Source organism: Salvelinus namaycush, chromosome 31 (assembly GCF_016432855.1).
Source record: "Salvelinus namaycush isolate Seneca chromosome 31, SaNama_1.0, whole genome shotgun sequence".
NCBI lineage: Eukaryota > Metazoa > Chordata > Actinopteri > Salmoniformes > Salmonidae > Salvelinus > Salvelinus namaycush.
This window is the reverse complement of record NC_052337.1, coordinates 22,058,218-22,080,974: the sequence shown is the minus strand read 5'-3', so window position 1 is coordinate 22,080,974 and position 22,757 is coordinate 22,058,218. Positions and strand designations below refer to the sequence as shown.

At 43.5% G+C, this 22,757-nt stretch overlaps 1 protein-coding gene across 1 annotated transcript in view; it reads left to right on the top strand.

The window, feature by feature from the left end:
• Positions 1-22,757, top strand: part of LOC120025510 (voltage-dependent N-type calcium channel subunit alpha-1B-like) — a 207,616-nt gene that overhangs the window by 163,518 nt on the left and 21,341 nt on the right. Inside the window, exons 26-35 of the mRNA XM_038970078.1 lie at positions 1,223-1,319; positions 2,220-2,380; positions 4,877-5,014; positions 7,332-7,533; positions 8,451-8,615; positions 11,455-11,565; positions 14,126-14,209; positions 16,298-16,300; positions 16,497-16,613; positions 17,424-17,489. Of these exons, the coding sequence (XP_038826006.1) occupies positions 1,223-1,319; positions 2,220-2,380; positions 4,877-5,014; positions 7,332-7,533; positions 8,451-8,615; positions 11,455-11,565; positions 14,126-14,209; positions 16,298-16,300; positions 16,497-16,613; positions 17,424-17,489 (1,144 nt within the window). The remainder of the gene's footprint in view (positions 1-1,222; positions 1,320-2,219; positions 2,381-4,876; positions 5,015-7,331; positions 7,534-8,450; positions 8,616-11,454; positions 11,566-14,125; positions 14,210-16,297; positions 16,301-16,496; positions 16,614-17,423; positions 17,490-22,757) is intronic.

Sequence of the window (22,757 nt, the reverse complement as noted above, 5' to 3'; positions counted from 1 at the left end):
CTGTGTGGAACCATGCTTCTGTTTTCTCTAGTTATTGAGGTAGTTGTCTCCACTGAATACACCAACTGAATACACTAACTCATTATGGGTTCAGTCCTTGAGATGGGTGCACAACACATACTGTATAGATCCAGTTTACGTGCCAATCTTCCATTGATGGCAGTGTGAGATTTATTCCAAAGTATGAGGTGTGTACTTCAGTTCAGTATTCACCTCAAGTCATGATTTCAAACTGTATAGTGCAGTACATTGCACAGTGCTCCACTGAGAGTGGAAAGGCAGGGTTGCTCTCATCCCCTCTAGCAGAATCATGGATGGGTTACAACTTCCTATAGTCAGTTCTTCTTTGGAGCCTCCTAGTCCTCCTCCACTGGCTGTCTGGGCCATATTTCACACTGAATTTAGGAGCTCCAGCCCCATCCATATTGATGGACAGAGAGGACTGACTGATTTCTGCCTGTGTGAGAGGGGAGAGAGGCACCCTAGAGAGCTCTCTACAGATGAATATGGAGCCGCAGGCATTATCAACCTGCTGAGGAGCTGTGACCACACACACACAGTATTGTACAACTAACCTTGTGGGGACACACAATTCAGTCCCATTCATAATCCTATTTTCCCTAACCCTTATCCTAACCTTAACCCGGAAACCTACCCTTAACTCTAACCCCCCTAGAAATTGCATTTGACCTTGTTGGGACCAGTTGGTCAAATGTTTGTTTGTTTACTATTCTTGTGGAGACTGCTGGTCCCCACAAGTATAGTTAAACACGTCCACACTAGACATGCTCACACACACACACTAAAGTATTTAAACTCATAATAAACACACAGAATATATGATGGTGAGAGTATGTGGACAGCCACAGTGTGTAAATGTGACTGGTAGATTATTGTATTGACACCACACTCACTGTCTTTGACTAGTGTCCATCTGGCTCCTGAGGACGGTACTGTATATTGTCGCTAACAGGTTCTAAATTATTGTTTTGTGTGTGTGTGTGTGTGTGTGTGTGTGTGTGTGTGTGTGTGTGTGTGTGTGTGTGTGTGTGTGTGTGTGTGTGTGTGTGTGTGTGTGTGTGTGTGTGTGTGTGTGTGTGTGTGTGTGTGTGTGTGTGTGTGTGTGTGTGCGCGCACTGGTGAGAGCCTGTGGGCCACAGCATAATGCCTATTCTCCTTTTGTTTAGTCTATAGTCACTAACTGTGGGCTTGCTCTGTGCAGAGGAACTAAAGGCAAGGACATCAACACCATCAAGTCTCTCAGGGTGCTGCGAGTTCTAAGGCCTCTGAAGACCATCAAACGACTGCCAAAACTCAAGGTAGCTACATCTGTTACCTGTTAGATCCGCTCTGACACAGCAGAAAAGCCACTTCCATGGCCAGTTACAAGTCCAACAAACACATACGGATGCACTCACGAACGTACACACACACACCTGTGCCTCTGCAACACACACACACTGAAATTGCAGCAGCAGCCAGTGGATTAAGAACTCCCAAGTGATTTGTATGAGATATAAACTAATAAACTAATCACATCAGTGGGAGAGAAGAGGAGGGCGAGATGTAATGACTGATATCCACAGTGTCTATCTTCATATACCAGTTAATCATCCTCTGCCCGGTGACAAATGGGAAAAATGCTAACCTGTCTCACTCTTATCAGGACCCCGGCTCTGGTGTTGTCTCACAAAGACTAGACCAAAGTAATTGATGTGTGGAAAGGTAGTTGATCAGACCAAAGATAGCAGCACATCCTGTTAAAGTAATTGAGATGATTGAGATAGATCAGGGTTAGCAGGGAGGTAAGCCCTACTACTCCCTACCTCTGGTCCAGGGCATTACATGCTGCTTGCTGAGGCTGAAGGCTCAGTGTCAGCAAGCTGCACGTAACGCACTGGACTAGAGCTAACCACTCTCATACAGTTAGCTATTTGGACTGAGTGACATGAGTGACATAAAACATAACTTACTTCAGGGAGCAGCTCTGTGAGTTACTTTCTCATTCATTCCAGCTGATACATATTCATTGGGAAGATTTCAAAACATGCCATGACAGGTAGACAGTCATTCAAACCACAAACTGATCAACAGAGTGCTGCGTAGAGGCTGTGTGCATGTGTGTAGATGGGTGTTCACATGCATGCTAATGTGTTTGAGTGATTGTGTGTATGAGTTTGTGTGTACCTCTATTTATTAGTGTGTGTGTCCTCCTCCAGGCTGTGTTTGACTGTGTGGTCAACTCTCTGAAGAACGTGCTCAACATCCTCATTGTCTACATGCTCTTCATGTTCATCTTCGCTGTGATCGCTGTGCAGCTGTTCAAGGGCAAGTTCTTCTACTGCACCGACGAGTCTAAAGGTCTGGAGAAGGACTGCAGGTGCAGTACACACTCACACCATTGACACTGACTGGTATTGGATATGCCCTTACAAAAAAGAAACATGACAAAGTCACGAGAGAACAAATCACCTGAAAAATTTGAATATATTTCTCTTATAATATATAGTTGAAGTCGGAAGTTTACATACACTTAGGTTGGAGTCATTAAAACTTGTTTTTCAACCACTCCACAAATGTCTTGTTAACAAACTATAGTTTTGGCAAGTCGGTTAGGTCATCTACTTTGTGCCTGACACAAGTACCTTTTCCAACAATTGTTTACAGACAGATTATTTCACTTATAGTTCACTGTATCACAATTCCAGTGGGTCAGAAGTTTACATACACTAAGTTGACTGTGCCTTTAAACAGCTTGGGAAATTCCAGAAAATTATGTCATGGCTTTAGAAGCTTCTGATAGCTAATTGACATCATTTGAGTCAATTGGAGGTGTACCTGTGGATGTATTTGAAGGCCTACCTTCAAACTCAGTGCCTCTTTGCTTGACAAAGAAATCAGCCAAGACTTAAAAAAAAAAAAATTGTAGACCTCCACAAGTCTGGTTCATCCTTGGGAGCAATTTCCAAACGCCTGAAGGTACCACGCAGCCGTCATACCGCTCAGAAAGGAGACACGTTCTGTCTCCTAGAGATGAACGTATTTTGGTGCGAAAAGTGCAAATCAATCCCAGAACAACAGCAAAGGACCTTGTGAAGATGCTGGAGGAAACAGGTACAAATGTATCTATATCCTCAGCAAAACGAGTCCTATATCGACATAACCTGAAAGGCCGCTCAGCAAGGAAGAAGCCACTGCTCCAATACCGCCATACAAAAGCCAGACTACGGTTTGCAACTGCACATGGGGACAAAGATCGTACTTTTTGGAGAAATGTTCTCTGATCTGATGAAACCAAAATAGAACTGTTTGGCCATAATGACCATTGTTATGTTTGGAGGAAAAACGGGGGAGGCTTGCAAGCCAAAGAACACCACCCTAACCATGAAGCACAGGCGTGGCAGCATCATGTTGTGGGGGTGCTTTGCTGCAGGAGGGACTGGCGCACTTCACAAAATAGATGGCATCATGAGGATGGAAAATGAAGTGGATATGTTGAAGCAACATCTCAAGACATCAGTCAGGAAGTTAAAGCTTGGTCGCAAATGGGTCTTCCAAATGGACAATGATCCCAAGCATACTTCCAAAATTGTGGCAAAATGGTTCAAGGACAACAAAGTCAATGTATTGGAGTGGCCATCACAAAGCCCTGACCTCAATCCTATAGAAAAAATGTGGGCAGAACTGAAAAGGTGTGTGCGAGCAAGGAGGCCTACAAACCTGACTCAGTTACACCAGCTCTGTCAGGAGGAATGGGCCAAAATTCACCCAACTTATTATGAGAAGCTTGTGGAAGGCTGCCCGAAACGTTTGACCCAAGTTAAACAATTAAAAGGCAACGCTACCAAATACTAATTGAATGTATGTAAACTTCTGACCCACTGGGAATGTGATGAAAGAAATATAAGTTGAAATAAATCATTCTATCAACTATTATTCTGACATTTCACATTCTTAAAATAAAGTGGTGATCCAAACTGACCTAAGACAGGGAATTTTTACAAGCATTAAATGTCAGGAATTGTGAAAGACTGAGTTTAAATGTATTTGGCTAAGGTGTATGTAAACTTCCGACTTCAACTGTATATGTTTTTACATGAGTCAGAAACGTGTGAAGTTTCACATGTGAATTTTTCATGTGTTTTTCCCTCATGTGATATTTATTTTTCACCTGTTTATTTTTCACAACTTCCGGCTACATCCGGTCTCCCATCTAGTGACCGACCAGGACTGACCCTGCTTAGCTTCAGAGGCATGCAACCACTCTCAAATCCATAGACTACGTTATGGATGCAAGGACTGACCATCCATGATTTCAACATTATAGTTTTTAGTCATGTTTTGAGGTTATACAATGGTTGTTTACGTTTACTTTGTTTGCAAACATTGGAGTAAAACAAGCTCATATTTTGTGTTCTAATGAGGTACGACAGAAATGCCTCAGGAGTTCAGTTTAACTAAGTTATTTTCTTCAAGAATCAATGGATTCGTATGATTAATTTATAAGTCCAAAAATCTATGTAGCAACTATGGATTGCCCCTTTAAAAGGCAGTGACCATCATACAGCAGAACTGTCGCCATTTGAACGTTATCCATTAACCTGCCCCATCTATTCCGCGAATGTCCCGCAAAATCGTTCCCGTTGGGCTTTTTAGATGTGGTCACAATTCCCTCAGTTGAACATTGCTACTGCAAAATGTTAACACCATCTTTTCACATGTGAAAATTAGATTTTTGCAGTTGGAGTGTTTTTTGTGAACATAGCTCGTGCCAATTTACCTACAAGATAATAATACAATACTGTGCTATTCTCTTTCTTTCTCTCTTTGTCTGTCTCTCTTTCTCCTCTCTCTCCCCCTTTCCATCGTTCATCAGGGGTAAGTTTCTCGACTATGACGGTGATGAAGTGGCGGCCCAGGATCGTGAGTGGAGGAAGTATGAGTTCCATTATGACAATGTGCTGTGGGCCTTCCTCACCCTATTCACCGTCTCCACCGGGGAGGGCTGGCCAATGTGAGTAGCCCACACCAGCCAATTAGCTGTAGAGAGAAGCTCAGGCCAGCCAATTACCTGTAAGGACCTAGTCACAACCACAGGCTAGCACATCACTGGTAATTAGCTACTCACATAACCACAGAATAGCTAGCCAATCAACTGTGAAGAGAAATACAGGCCAGCCAATCCCTCACACGTGGCCTACTTACATTACTGCCGACTAGCCAGTCACTGGCAATGACCTACTCACATAACCCAGGCCACTCAATCTACACATCACCTATTCACATAACCACCGGCTAGCCAATTAGCTTCCCAAATAATTCCAGGCAGACTAGAGGGTTCCTATCGGGTCCATTGACCCCTATTGAATGTACACAATGTCCTTTACAAGACGAACATCCCATTTGACATCCATTCCAAAAGCCAAAGTGCAAATGATGTGGCGAAAATAAATGCTCTCGGGGTGAGACTAGGTGGGGTGAAATCCAGTGGGAGAGGTATGTGTGTGTGTGTGCGTGCGTAATGGCGTGCTGAGGTAATGTTCAGGAGGAGACAGCGCTAGTCAGTAAGATGGCCTCCATCATTCGCACGAATTTATGGCATGTAGAACCTGACCAGGGTTGGAGTTGAGGACACCACAATGTCTTAAGTGCTCTCCTCAGCTAGTCAGTCATTCATTGTCTCTCTCCACATCTCCTTCCTCAGGGAAATCATTACCCCAAGTACAGGGTTTAACAAGGGATACACAATAAAATGTAAAAGAGCTAACTAGCGTTAGATTAATCTTTAAATCAAAATGGCTCTATTCCCTGTGACTCGGCGAATAGGGCTTGAGAAGGGGTACTACAGCTCTTTTTGGTATTCTCAGAAATTAATATAAAGCAGAATATCTTCAAAACATCAGTGTTTTTAGTTTTATTTACACATTTGCTGCATATCTGTTTTAATCATATTAAAAAAACTCATTTGTTGTTGTTATGCAACCTGGTAAACATTCATATATTCCCTGCTTCATAATATTATTCCCTGCTGTACTCAGTTATGGAAGATGAAAGAGGAATATTGGACATATTTTGTTACAGTAAATGTATTGCTTTTTTTCCACAGCCTGCTTGTACATCACATATTCTTCTGTGCCCTGTCGTGGCAATTTCCTGTATTACCAAATGAGGAGAGTTACAAACCACACACCAGTCAGAGTTATACTAAAACTTCATCTTTAATAATGTGAGCTTTACTATAGCCCTTTGACTCTCAGATCAATTCGGTGTCTATAATGAATTCTGAGAGTCCCTATAAAAGAATACCAATATATTTTATAGCCAAGATACACCCCCCTAGTCGACATGACAAACCACAGATAATAGGAACTCTTCACAAATAAATACTTTTACTTGAGAGAGGAGTATCCCTTAGTGTAACGGTTCTCCTCTTCGTCTGAGGAGGAGTAGGAAATATCGGACCAATGTGCAGCGTGGTAAGTGTCCATAATTAGATTTTTAATAAATCAAATGAACACAGAACAAAATAACAAAAACACGAACAAACAACCGAAACAGTTCTGTATGGTGAAACACAGAAATTAACTACCCACAACCCATAGTGAGAAAACTGGCTACCTAAGTATGATTCTCAATCAGAGACAACGATCGACAGCTGCCTCTGATTGAGAACCATACCAGGCCACACACAGAAATACAAACATAGAAAAAACAACATAGAATGCCCACCCCAGCTCACGCCCTGACCAAACACATAGAAATAGACAACCTAGACATAAAACATAGAAACATACAAAGCAAACTATGGTCAGAACGTGACACTTAGCCAGATTGCATTCGCTATAAATTATCGCTCAGTTTGGTCTCTTAAACAAGGGTTCTAATCTCGTTCCTAGTACAAAAACATTACCTTTACTATCTGGAATGCTCTTTAGGATTTATTGGCCAAAGACATCGTAAATCTCCTCTGTCAGTGCTATCTCATAGAGGCCCATCCTCAGTGGAACACTGAACACACAATAGTCGACAGATTCTATTCTGTCGAATAATACACGAATAATACAACCATTCTAATGCAATACAAAGAGTATAATATAATCTTACAAGCACTATAACATAATCTCACAATTTTCCACGACAGCCCTCCCTGCCATGGCTGCCTAGTGGTGTATGTATAGGTTAAAACAATTAAGCTAGTTAGGCTTAGATAGTATTAGGATAGTTTCCTCTAGGTACAGATCTAGAATCATCTTCCCCTACCCAAATCCTTACTTTAACCATTAATGGGAAAAATGCAAAACGGACCCTCTGTGTTTACCTGTTTTCTCCAGGGTCCTAAAGCATTCTGTGGATGCCACCTATGAGGATGAGGGTCCCAGCCCAGGCTTTCGTATGGAGACTTCTATCTTCTATGTGGTCTACTTTGTGGTCTTTCCCTTCTTCTTTGTCAACATCTTCGTGGCTTTGATCATCATCACCTTCCAGGAGCAGGGAGACAAGGCCATGTCAGAGTGTAGTCTGGAGAAGAACGAGGTACACAAACACACAGACACACACACACAAACCTTCCAAGAGCCGGGAGACGAGGCCATGTCAGATTGTAGACTGGAGAAGAACGAGGTACAGTATGCTGTCTGAACACACGCTGGACAACAGAGATAGAGAGATACACAAACACACACAGAAAGACACACATACACAAGCAGAGAGAAAAATACACACATACACAGAGAACAGACACACTCTCACCTAGTTGTCTGGCACCCAGTAGGAGGTAACTCACTTTTTGTTGAGACGTGCACTAACAATTATTAATATAAGGCCAAGTCATTTCTGCCTCTCCTCTGTTGAAAACGTCCCAGTGTTGGATCTCTCAACACTTTTCATAGCACCTGTGGATATATTTCAGTTGATTTCCTTGCTAGCCTGTTGTTTCCCTCAGAAGGCATCAACACAGAAGAACAGCAACCCTCAGGAGGAGCAACCAGCCCAGTGTAGTCCATCCAGCTGTATCTTAATTTCCTACATCACTGAGGTTCACTCTACAGTATGTCCCAAATGGCACCCTTTTATGTTGCGCTACTTTCGACCAGAGCCCTGTGGGCTCAAAAGCAGTGCACTAATGTAGGGAATAGAGTGCCATTTGGGACACAGCATTTGTGTTTCTTGTCTGTAAACTACTGGCAAGTGATCAGACTCCTTTTGCTGCCTTGTCCTGGCATATTAAACACTCCTGGAAACTGTTAGGTTGCATGCCAGCACTTATCGGACGTTAGTTCAGCCTTTGATCTTTTTCATTTGATTGTACATTGGTCCTTTTTTATGTTGGTAATCAGTGTTTGAACAATATCAGATATGATTAGGGAGATGAGTGAGTGAGTTTCACAAACTCTCACCTCATCCCTCTCCCTCTTTCTCTCCCTTCCCTCCCTCCCCCTCCTCCAACACAGAGAGCTTGTATCGACTTTGTCATCAACGCCAAGCCTCTGACGCGCTACATGCCAGCAGACAAGCAGTCGTTCCAGTATAAGATGTGGCAGTTTGTGGTGTCGCCGCCCTTTGAGTACTCCATCATGACCATGATCGCACTCAACACTGTGGTGCTGATGATGAAGGTCAGTGATGCTTCCCACACACCATCGGCAATGTGTCCATTGTAGAAACAATGGTCCCGTTCCAGGCTGACTACATTATAGACGCATGCCAGATCTTAGAATGCCTGGATAACTGTACACATCAAATGATATAGCAATTGGATGCCCCTCTGCACAGTCAGTAATGTGGCACACAACCATTGGTTGATGCAATTTTATCGTCTGCTATGAAGTCAGCCTGCAACGCAACCTATAACTGGATATAAGCATTGCAAGTTGCCCTTGATCACTGACGCAGGGTCAGAGCATTTATCATAACTCTAATTAATGATTTGGGGGTTGGGAAATCTTATCCTAGATCTGTTTTAAGGGGAACTTTCTACCTTGAGTGGGATAACTTTGAGACAGGGTTTTGGCACAGGTTATCAGTATAATTTGGATGGATACATTGAACGTATCCGTTGTTAATGTATAAGCAGCCTCTCTGTTGCTTTGACCTTAACCACATGGTTGATCCATCTGGCTTATCTCCAGGTATTGACCTTTACAGGTCTGTCAGACTGAGGGATAGGGCTGTTGCGGTGTCCGTATTACCAACATACTGGCAGCCATGAGTCATTACCACAGTAAAAATCCACGGACTACCAGGCCATCAGGGCCTAATGGCCTGGTAGTCAGGGCTCTATCGTCTCTCCATCAGGTCCTAATGGCCTGGTAGTCAGGGTTCTATCATTTCTCCATCAGGTCCTAATGGCCTGGTAGTCAGGGCTCTATCGTTTCTCCATCAGGTCCTAATGGCCTGGTAGTCAGGGCTCTATCGTTTCTCAATCAGGTCCTAATGGCCTGGTAGTCAGGGCTCTATCGTTTCTCAATCAGGTCCTAATGGCCTGGTAGTCAGGGCTCTATCGTTTCTCCATCAGGGCCTAATGGCCTGGTTGTCAGGGCTCTATCGTTTCTCCATCAGGTCCTAATGGCCTGGTAGTCAGGGCTCTATCATTTCTCCATCAGGTCCTAATGGCCTGGTAGTCAGGGCTCTGTCGTCTCTCTAACCATTCTGATGTCAATGGAAATGCAATGGAAAATCACAAACACTTTTCATCAAAACGGTGTAGTGCTTTTAAAACTCACCTCACTGTGATGATCAATTTGAAGAAAGAAGTTCAACAGCAGGTTGCGACTGAGTGTAAAACATGGTTGTTGTGGATGTTGTTTCAAAGCCTAACACAACGAAATGGACAACGCTTTCTAAGGTGATGATTCATTCAAAACACCCGTACACATAAGAGCTTATGCATAGGCTTATGATGAAAAAATCTGAATTAAAATGATGATTGTGCCATTATACAATACATAGCCTATCGCATATTACCCATGGCAGAAAACACAACACAAAATTGATTTAAGATGTCTGGTGCATAATTGGTCTAGACTATACTCCAAAATTAAACACATTTGAGTAATAGCCTTTGAGTGTACACTGTATTATTATACATACTGGATGGACTGGTTACCTTATGTTATGCTCCAAACTTTCTATCCATGAGTCTGGGTGAGAGCCCTAGGCGATGATGTTGGTTCATTGATTGGGGGAGAAAGTGCAAGTCCTCCATTCCCTATTCAAGTGCATACAGATGACATGCCTGTCACGATCGGCGTTGGAAGCATACTCGGACCAAAGCGCAGCGTGATCTGGGTTCCACATATTTATTTAATGAAACGCACAAAACAATAAAGCATAACCGAAACGTGACATTCAGGAGTGCTCACAGGCAACAACACAAAAACAAGATCCCACAAAGCACAGTGGGGAAATGGCTGCCTAAATATGATCCCCAATCAGAGACAACGACAAACAGCTGCCTCTGATTATTAACCATACCATGCCAACATAGACATAAACAACCTAGATTAGAACACCCCGACCTAACAGAAATAGAGAATAAAAAAGTCTCTCTATGGTCAGGGCGTGACAATGCCTTTTTTTCCCTGGCCCTGTTCCTGCCCATTTCATAATGGGCCATTCTAAATCTAAACTAATTTTACATAGTAAAGACAAGATTAAATTGAGAATAGTGTGATGGGTGAAAATATGATCACTTGATGAGAGAACAGCTGTACAGCCTGAGGCAAGGAACAGACTCCGCATTAATAGCCTATAGTCACATCATGCAGCCCATATATGTTTTGATTTATAACACATTCTAAGGTTTGTATCATTCAAAACTAAAATGGCCAAATAACTCTAAATAACTATTTTTCAAATTATCACTTTTGCGCACAACTTCATTTTTCCCGGAATGGGAACAATATCCTTTCTATTTTATTCTGCTAAGTTCAATGATATTCTTCTTACTATAAAATCACGTAATATAAAATAATGGCACAGGACTTATAAGCATATCTTGTCACATAACTGCCAGATAACATACAGAAGACCAACTCATATTCTGTTCTTCTGAAATACATTTTCTTTATATAATAATGTTTCTTTAGACCTGATTAAAATAAATAATGGATTTATTGTGGTGTATATTCAATTGATTTATTATACTTTTTTAAATGTAGATGTTCCAAAGGCGCGCATCAGTGGAATGTATGCAGCTGGTATGAGTGGAGGCCTGGAGATACTAAGTGTGTTTGTTAATTACAGGTCAATTAATTAGGGACGGGGTGGTGTGACAGATAGAGACAGAAAGATGAAGAAAGAGGGGAAGGATAACTTTAACAAGTATTACAATGGTCTGTCTGTCTGACATTGGAAATGGACATGCCGATTATCCTTTCCTCATGTTCAGTGGGAATGAATGTTGACCTCTGACATCTTCCCGACCTTTGCCTGACTTCTGACCTCTTCCTTCAGTTTCACGGTGCTCCGGAGCTGTATGAGGCCATGCTGAAGTACCTGAACATTGTGTTCACAGCTCTCTTCACACTAGAGTGCATCCTCAAGATCATCGCTTTCGGACCACTGGTGAGCCTCCATCTCTCCATACATTACAGCACATGGTCACTATCTATCTAAGCATTTAGGAAAATAGACTGTAGAATAATTTTGGAATCACTTAAGTTGTCTTTTTGGGGAAAATACAGTTGAAGTCGGAAGTTTACATACACTTAGGTTGGAGTCATTAAAACTCGTTTTTCAACCACTCCACAAATTTCTTGTTAACAAACTATAGTTTTGGCAAGTCGGTTAGGACATCTACTGTGTGCATGACACAAGTCGTTTTTCCAACAATTGTTTACAGACAGATTATTTCACTTCTAATTCACTGTATCACAATTCCAGTGGGTCAGAAGTTTACATACACTAAGTTGACTGTGCCTTTAAACAGCTTGGGAAATTCCAGAAAATGATGTAATGGCTTTAGAAGCTTCTGGTAGGCTAATTTACATAATCTGAGTCAATTAGAGGTGTACCTGTGGATGTATTTCAAGGTCTACCTTCAAACTCAGTGCCTCTTTGCTTGACATCATGGGAACATTTTTTAAAAATCAGCCAAGACCTCAGAAAAAAAAAATGTAGACCTCCACAAGTCTGGTTCATCCTTGGGAGCAATTTCCAAACACCTGAAGGTACCATGTTCATCTGTACAAACAATAGTACGCAAGTGTAAAAACAATGGGACCACGCAGCCGTCATATCGCTCAGGAAGGAGACGCGTTCTGTCTCCTAGAGATGAACGTACTTTGGTGCGAAAAGTGCAAATCAATCCCAGAACAACAGCAAAGGACCTTGTGAAGATGCTGGAGGAAACAGGTACAAAAGTATCTATATCCACAGTAAAACGAGTCCTATATCGACAACCTGAAAGGCCGCTCAGCAAGGAAGAAGCCACTGCTCCAAAACTGCTATAAAAAAAGCCAGTCTACGGTTTGCAACTGTACATGGGGACAAAGACCGTACCTTTTGGAGAAATGTCCTCTGGGCTGATGGGAAAAAAATTGAACTGTTTGGTCATATTTACCATCGTTATGTTTGGAGGAAAAGGGGGGGGCTTGCAAGCCGAAGAAAACCAACCCAACCGTCTAGCACGGGGGTGGCAGAATCATGTTGTGGGGGTGCTTTGCTGCAGGAGGGACTGGTGCACTTCACAAAATAGATGGCATCATGAGGAAGAACAATTATGTGGACATATTGAAGCAACATCTCAAGACATCAGTCAGGAAGTTAAAGTTTGGTCGCAAATGGGTCTTCCAAATGGACAATGACCCCAAGCATACTTCCAAAGTTGTGGAAAAATGGCTTAAGGACAAAAAGTCAAGGTATTGGAGTGGCCATCACCAAGCCCTGACCTCAATCCTGTAGAAAATTTGTGGGAGAAAGGAGGCCTACTAACCTGACTCAGTTACACCAGCTCTGTCAGGAGGAATGTGCCAAAATTCAACCAACTTATTGTGGGAAGCTTGTGGAGGGCTACCCGAAATGTTTGACCCAAGTTAAACAATTTATAGGCAATGCTACCAAATACTAATTGAGTGTATGTAAACTTCTGACCCACTGGGAATGTGATGAAAGAAATAAAAGCTGAAATCAATCCTTCTCTCTACTATTATTCTGACATTTCACATTCTTAAAATAAATTGGTGATCCTAACTGACCTAAGACACAGAATTTTTTTCTAGGATTAAATGTCAGAATTTGCAAAAAACTGAGTTTAAATGTATTTGGCTAATGTGTATGTAAACTTCGGACTTCAACTGTAGATGACTGAGTACCAGGGTGAGGAAGAGAGACAGAGAAACAGAGGCAGAGATAGAGAAAGGGGGAAATCAGGACAGAGACTGATAAAGAGCCTTTGTGAAAACATTGGAAGGTTAATGGATGGCCAGGGTAGGCTGACAAGCCTTCAGCAAGAGCCACCGGGGAGGCGAGGTGTGTGTTGGGGATGATACAACAGCTTAAGTTGAGGGGATGCGGGTGGGAAGGTAAAGCAGTGGGATAGAGGGATGGAGGGAGGGAGGAATACATCTCCCAGGCAGCACCGGGCCGCCTGGCCCCTATACGAGGCTCTTCATCTCCAGATTCATTCACAGTTCATCCCCAGGCTCATTTGTCAAATGGCTTTTTTCACACGCCAATTACCTCCACCTGTTCAGCACTTAGCCCAGATGGATGGGCCACTCGCTCTCCCTCTCTCTCTGGGCGCCTATGTAGTTTCAAATTGCTATGCTCCCCAGGAGAAGCGTATGCTCACTGCCATGCCACCTGACAGATTCGCCTGTCTGTCTTAGGTCTATGCCACTGTTTAGAATCTCTGAGTGTGTGTGTGTGTCTGGGAGTGACACTCTGTAGGCTATATATTGGATGGCCTTTTAATGAAACTCAAAGCAACTCATTAAAAGCTGCCTCATTTGAGGAGCTTAGAAGACATGCTCTGTAGAGTGTGGCCTGAGGAAAGCATTTAAAGAGCAAGGGTTTGGTACCAATCACAATAAAAACCTCTTTATCCCTCTCCCTCCCCCCTCTCTCACCCTCTCTCCCTCTATTTCTCTCTTTCTCTTTCTTCCTCTCTCTTCCTCTGTTGCAGAATTACCTGAAGGAAGCTTGGAATGTGTTTGACTTTGTGACAGTATTGGGGAGTATCACAGACATCTTGGTCACAGAGATTAAGGTAAGTGCTGCTACCATGACCCTATACAATATCTTACTTTATGTAAGAGCTGCTTCAGTACAGTGTGCCCATACAACTTATTTTATGGCCAATATAAACTCAGGAAAAAAATAAATGTCTTCTCACTGTCAACTGCATTTATTTTCAGCAAACTTAACATGTGTAAATATTTGTATGAACATGACAAGATTCAACAACTGAGACATAAACTGAACAAGTTCCACAGACATGTGACTAACAGAAATTGAATAATGTGTCCCTGAACAAAGGGGGGGTCAAAATCAAAAGTAACAGTCAGTATCTGGTGTGGCCACCAGCTGCATTAAGTACTGCAGTACATCTCCTCCTCATGGACTGCACCAGATTTGCCAGTTCTTGCTGTGAGATGTTACTCCACTCTTCCACCAAGGCACCTGGGGGGAATGGCCCTAGCCCTCACCCTCTGATCCAACAGGTCCCAGACTTGCTCAATGGGATTGAGATCCGTGCTCTTCGCTGGCCATGCAGAAGACTGACATTCCTGTCTTGCAGGAAATCACGCACAGAATGAGCAGTATGGCTGGTGGTATTGTCATGCTGGAGGGTCATGTCAGGATGAGCCTGCAGGAAGGGTACCACATGAGGGAGGAGGATGTCTTCCCTGTAATGCACAGCGTTGAGATTGCCTGCAATGACAACAAGCTCAGTCCGATGATGCTGTGACACACCACCCCAGACCATGACGGACCCTCCACCTCCAAATCGATCCCTCTCCAGAGTACAGGCCTCGGTGTAACGCTCATTCCTTCGACGATGAACATGAATCCGACCATCACCTCTGGTGAGACAAAACCGCGACTCGTCAGTGAAGAGCACTTTTTTCCAGTCCTGTCTGGTCCAGCGATGGTGGGTTTGTGCCCATAGGCAACGTTGTTGCCGGTGATGTCTGGTGAGGACCAGCCTTACAACAGGCCTACAAGCCCTCAGTCCAGCCTCTCAGCCTATTGCGGACAGTCTGAGCACTGATGGAGGGATTGTGGTGGTTCCTGGTATAACTCGGGCAGTTGTTGTTGCCATCCTGTACCTGTCTCGCAGGTGTGATGTTTGGATGTACCGATCCTGTGCAGGTGTTACACGTGGTCTGCCACTGCGAGGACGATCAGCTATCCGTCCTGTCTCCCTGTAGCGTTGTCTTAGGCGTCTCACAGTACGGACATTGCAATTTATTGCCCTGGCCACATCTGCAGTCCTCATGCCTCCTTGCAGCATGCCTAAGGCACTTTCACGCAGATGAGCAGGGACCCTGGGCATCTTTCTTTTGGTGTTTTTCAGAATCAGTAGAAAGGCCTCTTTAGTGTCCTAAGTTTTCATAACTGTGACCATAATTGCCTACCGTCTGTAAGCTGTTAGTGTCTTAACGACCGTTCCACAGGTGCATGTTCATTAATTGTTTATGGTTCATTGAACAAGCATGGGAAACACTGTTTAAACCCTTTACAATGAAGATTTGTGAAGTTATTTGGATTTTTACGAATTATCTTTGAAAGAAAGGGTCCTGAAAAAGGGACGTTTCTTTTTTTGCTGAGTTTATATGGCAATTTACAAAATGCATCGGCACATAGTGATTCTCCTATATGCAGTCGTGCCTGTATGTCTTCACTCATAATACATTTACTCCTTGAATGAGGATGTTTTCATGAGGTTTAACCAAGTTACATTACTGTTGGTGAGGTAATCAGTAGAAGCCATCAGCATATCCTCCTGCTTTAGAGAGCTGCTGGGGATGGCTGAGAGCTTTCTCTCCTTCTGGATAGATTAGTATGGAGCTGGGGGACAGACAGGAGTGGCAGGCGGAGTTTGAAAGGGGGATCAGGAAAAGCCTCTGTGCAGATTGCAGCACAGTACCACTGAAGTCGATTGGAGTAGTCCGTTTACTATTTAACTCTCTTTGTGGATGAAATTTCCCTTTGTGTGGGAAATTCTCTCCCCGTGACAGTCTTTTTCTTCTCTCTCTCTCTGGTTTTCTATCTTTCTCTCACTGTGTTTCCATCTTCTGCTATTTCTTTGCTGGTGCCTGTGCTCCCTCTCTGACACTATGGGCCTCTCTAGACGGTAAGTGTCTTGTTCCCGTTGCTTTTGACCATTCCCTTGGCGGACAGTCTAAATCATACATAAATGGATAGGTAGATACTCTTCACTGAAATGGTACCACTGCTTCACTGAGCCCCCTTGTTAACCTCAACCATTCTGAGTGTAACCCAAATCTGATCCAAGACCAGTTTGAATTCCAGTGTGTCTCCTCCTGCAGGACAAGCTGATCAATCTGAGTTTCCTGAGGCTGTTCAGGGCGGCCAGGCTCATCAAGCTGCTGAGGCAGGGTTACACCATTCGCATCCTGCTATGGACCTTTGTCCAGTCCTTCAAGGTGATTCACTGACCCGTCGCCTCTGACCCTTGACCCTGAGGTCTGACCCCTGCCTACTCAACATGGACTTTTGATTTGAGAGTTACATGGTATTCATCTGATCAGTAGTGAATTTAATGAATGTAGGCTGATTCATTATTTTGTAATAACTGTAAGCATATAGATCGTCCAGTGGTAAGGGGAGATAAGGAAATAAAATGAGGACATCTTTCTTTTGCGTTTGTGTATACTTAAAGGGATACTTAGCGATTTTGGCAATGAGGCCCTATATCTACTTCATCAGATGAACTCGTAGATACCATTTAAATGTGTCTGTGTCCAGTATGAAGGAAGTTAGAGGTAGTTTCGGGAGCCAATGCTAACTAGGATTAGCACAATGACTGGAAGTCTACGGCTATCTGCTAGCACACATAGGCTTCCAGTCATTGTGTGAACGCAAGCCAAAATCCCAAAGTATCCCTTTAATGGCATTTGGAGTGATATTGATGTTTAATTGGAGTCTTAGAGAAGTGGTTTGTTCTGTGGAGCTTTCGTCGTAGAGAACAAGGACATTGCCAAGAATAGTTAATTTGATAGCAGGTTAAATGTGGGGTGGTGAGAGCTTTTAAGCCCCAATGAAAATGGATAGTTGCTGCAGAATGTTAAAAGGTAGCTCATTATTTCTGATTAATGTGTACCCTTGTCTGGGATATATGTGATTAAGGAAATCATCCCCGTGGGTCAGGTTGGCTGCTCTGCTCCATAAATAAGACTATTAAACCTTACTGTGCTGTTAACTTCTCGGTGCGTGTGTGTATTTTCTATTTCCAGGCCCTACCATACGTCTGCCTCCTCATCGCTATGCTCTTCTTCATCTACGCCATCATCGGCATGCAGGTGAGTCATACCACACACACGTCCAGTGACAATGACTATGCTATACTATGTTATATATCATATTTTTTTAAATTTTATTTCACCTTTATTTAACCAGGTAGGCAAGTTGAGTACAAGTTCTCATTTACAATTGCGACCTGGCCAAGTTGATGCAAAGCAGTTCGACACATACAACAACACAGAGTTACACATGGAGTAAAACAAACATACAGTCAATAATACAGTAGAAAAATAAGTCTATATACAATGTGAGCAAATGAGGTGAGATAAGGGAGGTAAATGGTGGCCATGGTGGCGAAGTAAATACAATATAGCAAGTAAAATACTGGAATGGTAGATTTGCAGTGGAAGAATGTGCAAAGTAGAACTAGAAATAATGGGGTGCAAAGGAGCAAAATAAATACAGTAGGGGAAGAGGGAGTTGTTTGGGCTAAATTATAGATGGGCTATGTACAGGTGCAGTAGTCTGTGAGCTGCTCTGACAGCTGGTGCTTAACCTCTCTTGGGTATGTGAGACGTTAGCGTCCCACCTCTTCAACAGCCAGTGAAACTGCTGGGCGCCAAATTCAAATACAGAAATACTCATTATAAAAATTCAGAAAACAAAACATATTTTACATAGGTTTAAAGATTAACTTCTTGTGAAATCAGAAATAGAGATAAAATGAATCCCTTACCTTTGATGATCTTCATATGGTTGCACTCAGCAGACATTCATTTACTCAATAAATGTTCCTTTTGTTCGATAAAGTCTCTTTATATCCAAAAACCTCAAAAACCATTTTGTTTGCGCATTTTCTTCAGTAATCCACAGGCTCAAACGCAGTCAAAACAGGCAGACAAAAAATCGAAATTGTATCCGTAAAGTTCATAGAAACATGTCAAACGATGTTTATATTCAATCCTCAGGTTGTTTTTAGCCTAAATAATCGATAATATTTCAACCGGACAATAACGTCGTCAATATAAAATGTAAACAAGAAAGGCACTCTCTCGGTCTCGCACATGAAAAAGCTCTGTGACACTTTAGGGTCCACTCATTCAGACTGCTCTTACTTCCTAATTTTTCAGAATACAAGCCTGAAACAATTTCTAAAGACTGTTGACATCTAGTGAAAGGCATAGGAACTGCAATTTGAGTCCTAAGTCAATGGATACTGTAATGGCATTGAATAGAAAACTACAAAACCAAAAATAAAACTACTTCCGAATTGATTTTTCTCAGGTTTTCGCCTGCCAAATCAGTTCTGTTATACTCACAGACACTATTTTAACAGTTTTCGAAACTTTAGAGTGTTTTCTATCCAAATTTACCAGTTATATGCATATCATATCTTCTGGGCCCGAGAAGCAGGCAGTTTAATTTGGGCAGGCTTTTCATCCAAAATTCCGAATGCTGCCCTCTACCCTAGAGAAGTTAAAGCGTGGTGGGTGCAGCACAGGTGGGTGCTGCTATGGTGACCAGCGAGCTGAGATAAGGGGGGACTTTACCTAGCAGTGTCTTGTAGATGACCTGGAGCCAGTGGGTTTGGCGACGAGTATGAAGCGAGGGCCAGCCAACGAGAGCGTACAGGTCGCAGTGGTGGGTAGTATATGGGGCTTTGGTGACAAAACGGATGGCACTGTGATAGACTGCATCCAATTTATTGAGTAGGGTATTGGAGGCTATTTTGTAAATGACATCGCCGAAGTCGAGGATTGGTAGGATGGTCAGATTTACGAGGGTATGTTTGGCAGCATGAGTGAAGGATGCTTTGTTGCGAAATAGGAAGCCAATTCTAGATTTAACTTTGGATTGGAGATGTTTGATGTGAGTCTGGAAGGAGAGTTTACAGTCTAACCAGACACCTAGGTATTTGTAGTTGTCCACATATTCTAAGTCAGAACCGTCCAGAGTAGTGATGCTGGACAGGCGGGCAGGTGCAGGCAGCGATCGGTTGAAGTATTTAAGAGCAGTTGGAGGCCACGGAAGTAGAATTGTATGGCATTGAAGCTTGTCTGGATGGTTGTTAACACAGTGTCCAAAGAAGGGCCAGAAGTATACAGATTGGTGTCGTCTGCTAAGAGGTGGATCAGAGACTCACCAGCAGCAAGAGCGACATCATTGATGTAAACAGAGAAGAGAGTCGGTCCAAGAATTTAACCCTCTGACACCCCCATAGAGACTGCCAGAGGCCCGGACAACAGGCCCTCCGATTTGACACACTGAACTCTATCAGAGAACTAGTTGGTGAACCAAGCGAGGCAATCATTTGAGAAACCAAGGCTATCGAGTCTGCCGATGAGGATGTGGTGATTGACAGAGTCGAAAGCCTTGGCCAGGTCAATGAATACGGCTGCACAGTATTGTTTCTTAACGATGGCGGTTAAGATATCGTTTAGGACCTTGAGCGTGGCTGAGATGCACCCATGACCAGCTCTGAAACCAGATTGCATAGCGGAGAAGGTGCGGTGTGATTCGAAATGGTCGGTAATCTTTTTGTTGACTTGGCTTTCGAAGACCTTAGAAAGGCAGGGTAGGATTGATATAGGTCTATAGCAGTTTGGGTCAAGAGTGTCCCCCCCTTTGAAGAGGGGGATGACCACAGCTGCTTTCCAATCTTTGGGAATCTCAGACGACACGAAAGAGAGGTTGAACAGGCTAGTAATAGGGGTTGCAACAATTTCGGGCAGATAATTTTAGAAAGAAAGGGTCCAGATTGTCTAGCCCGGCTGATTTGTAGGGGTCCAGATTTTTGCAGATCTTTCAGAACATCAGCTGTCTGGATTTGGGAGAAGGAGAAATGGAGAAGGCTTGGGCGAGTTGCTGTGGGGGGTGCAGTGCTGTTGACTGGGGTAGGGGTAGCCAGGTGGAAAGCATGGCCAGCTGTAGAAAAATGCTTATTGAAATTCTCAATTATAGTGGATTTATCTGTGGTGACAGTTTCCTATCCTCAGTGCAGTGGGCAGCTGGGAGGAGGTGTTCTTATTCTCCATGGACTTTACAGTGTCCCAGAACTTTTTTGAGTTTGTGTTACAGGAAGCAAATTTCTGCATGAAAAAGCTAGCCTTGGTTTTTCTAACTGCCTGTGTATATTGGTTTCTAACTTCCCTGAAAAGTTGCATATCACGGGGGCTGTTCGATGCTAATGCAGAACGCCACAGGATGTTTTTGTGCTGGTTAAGGGCAGTCAGGTCTGGAGAGAACCAAGGGCTATATCTGTTCCCGGTTCTACATTTCTTGAATGGGGCATGCTTATTTAAGATGGTGAGGAAGGCATTTAAAAAAAATAACCAGGCATCCTCTACTGACAGGATAAGGTCAATATCCTTCCAGGATACCCGGGCCAGGTCGATTAGAAAGGCCTGCTCGCTGAAGTGTTTCAGGGAGCGTTTGACAGTGATGAGTGGAGGTCGTTTGACCACTGACCCATTACGGATGCAGGCAATGAGGCAGTGATCGCTGAGATCGTGGTTGAAAACAGCAGAGGTGTATTTAGAGGGCAAGTTGGTTAGGATGATATCTATGAGGGTACCCGTGTTTACGGCTTTGGGGTGGTACCTGGTAGGTTCATTGATAATTTGTGTGATATTGAGGGCATCAAGCTTAGATTGTAGGATGGCTGGGGTGTTAAGCATGTCCCAATTTAGGTCACCTAGCAGCACGAGCTCTGAAGATAGATGGGGGCAATCAGTTCACATATGGTGTCCAGAGCACAGCTGGGGGCAGAGGGTGGTCTATAGCAGGCGGCAACGGTGAGAGACTTGTTTTTAGAGAGGTGGATTTCTAAAAGTAGAATTTCAAATTGTTTGGGTACAGACCTGGATAGTAGGACAGAACTCTGCAGGCTATCTCTGCAGTAGATTGCAACACCGCCCCCTTTGGCCGTTCTATCTTGTCTGAAAATGTTGTAGTTAGGGATGGAGATTTTTGGTGTTCTTGCTAAGCCAGGATTCAGACACAGCTAGGACATCTGGATTGGCAGAGTGTGCTAAAGCAGTGAATAAAACAAACTTAGGGAGAAGGCTTCTAATGTTAACATGCATGAAACCAAGGCTTTTACGGTTACAGAAGTCATCAAAAGAGAGCGCCTGGGGAATAGGAGTGGAGCTAGGCACTGCAGGGCCTGGATTCACCTCTACATCACCAGAGGAATAGAGGAGGAGTAGGATAAGGGTACGGCTAAAAGCTATGAGAATTGGTCGTCTAGGACGTCCGGAACAGAGAGTAAAAGGAGCAGGTTTCTGGGGGCGATAAAATAGTTTCAAGGTATAATGTACAGACAAAGGTATGGTAGGATGTGAATACAGTGGAGGTAAACCTAGGCATTGAGTGATGATGGAAGAGATATTGTCTCGAGAAACATCATTGAAACCAGGTGATGTCATCGCATGTGTGGGTGGTGGAACTGAAAGGTTGGATAAGGTATAATGAGCAGGGCTAGAGGCTCTACAGTGAAATAAGCCAATAAACACTAACCAGAACAGCAATGGACAAGGCATATTGACATTAAGGAGAGGCATGCTTAGCCAAGTGATCATAAGGGTCCAGTGAGTAGTGAGGTTGGTTGGGGTCACAGCGATTCAGACAGCTAGCCGGGCCATGGGTAGCAAGCTGGCAGAGGATGGAGGTTTGTTTTTAGCCACCTCGTGCGTTTCCGTCGGTAGATTAGTGGGGTTCCGTGTGGTAGAGGGGACCAATCCAATTGGCAAAATAGTTATAGTTATAGTGGCCCAAGAAAATTATCCGATAGACCTATTCAGATAGCAGCCGATAAGACAGCTAACGATTAGCGGGCCGCAGATGGGCATTCAGGTTACGTCGCGACGGAGAGACCAGTTGGATAACTCCCTCAGGCAGATAACGTCGGTAGTCCAGTCGTGAAGGCCAGATGGGGGCTCCGCATCGGCAGTAAAACAGATCCGGATAGGGGATTGTAGCCCAGGAGTGGCTGATGGAACTCTTCAGCTGGCCAGCTCCGGAATAATTGATGTTTGCTCCGGGACCGACGTTAGCCAATAGTCACTCGGATAGCAGCTAGCTAGCTGCAAGATCCAGGTGTAAATGTCCAGAGCTTGCGGTAGAAATCCAGGGATATGGAGAGAAAATAGGTCCGGTATGCTCTGGTCTGAGTCGCGTTGTACAAAACTGGCTAACTTGTGAACTGGCTAACTTCTGGCTAACTTTTGGCTAGCTTCTGTTGTGGATTTCAGATTTGAGGTGAATAATAGTTTTTTTTTTTTATTGGTGAGGCGGGATGCAGGAGAGTGTTTTGAAGTTGAGATTTT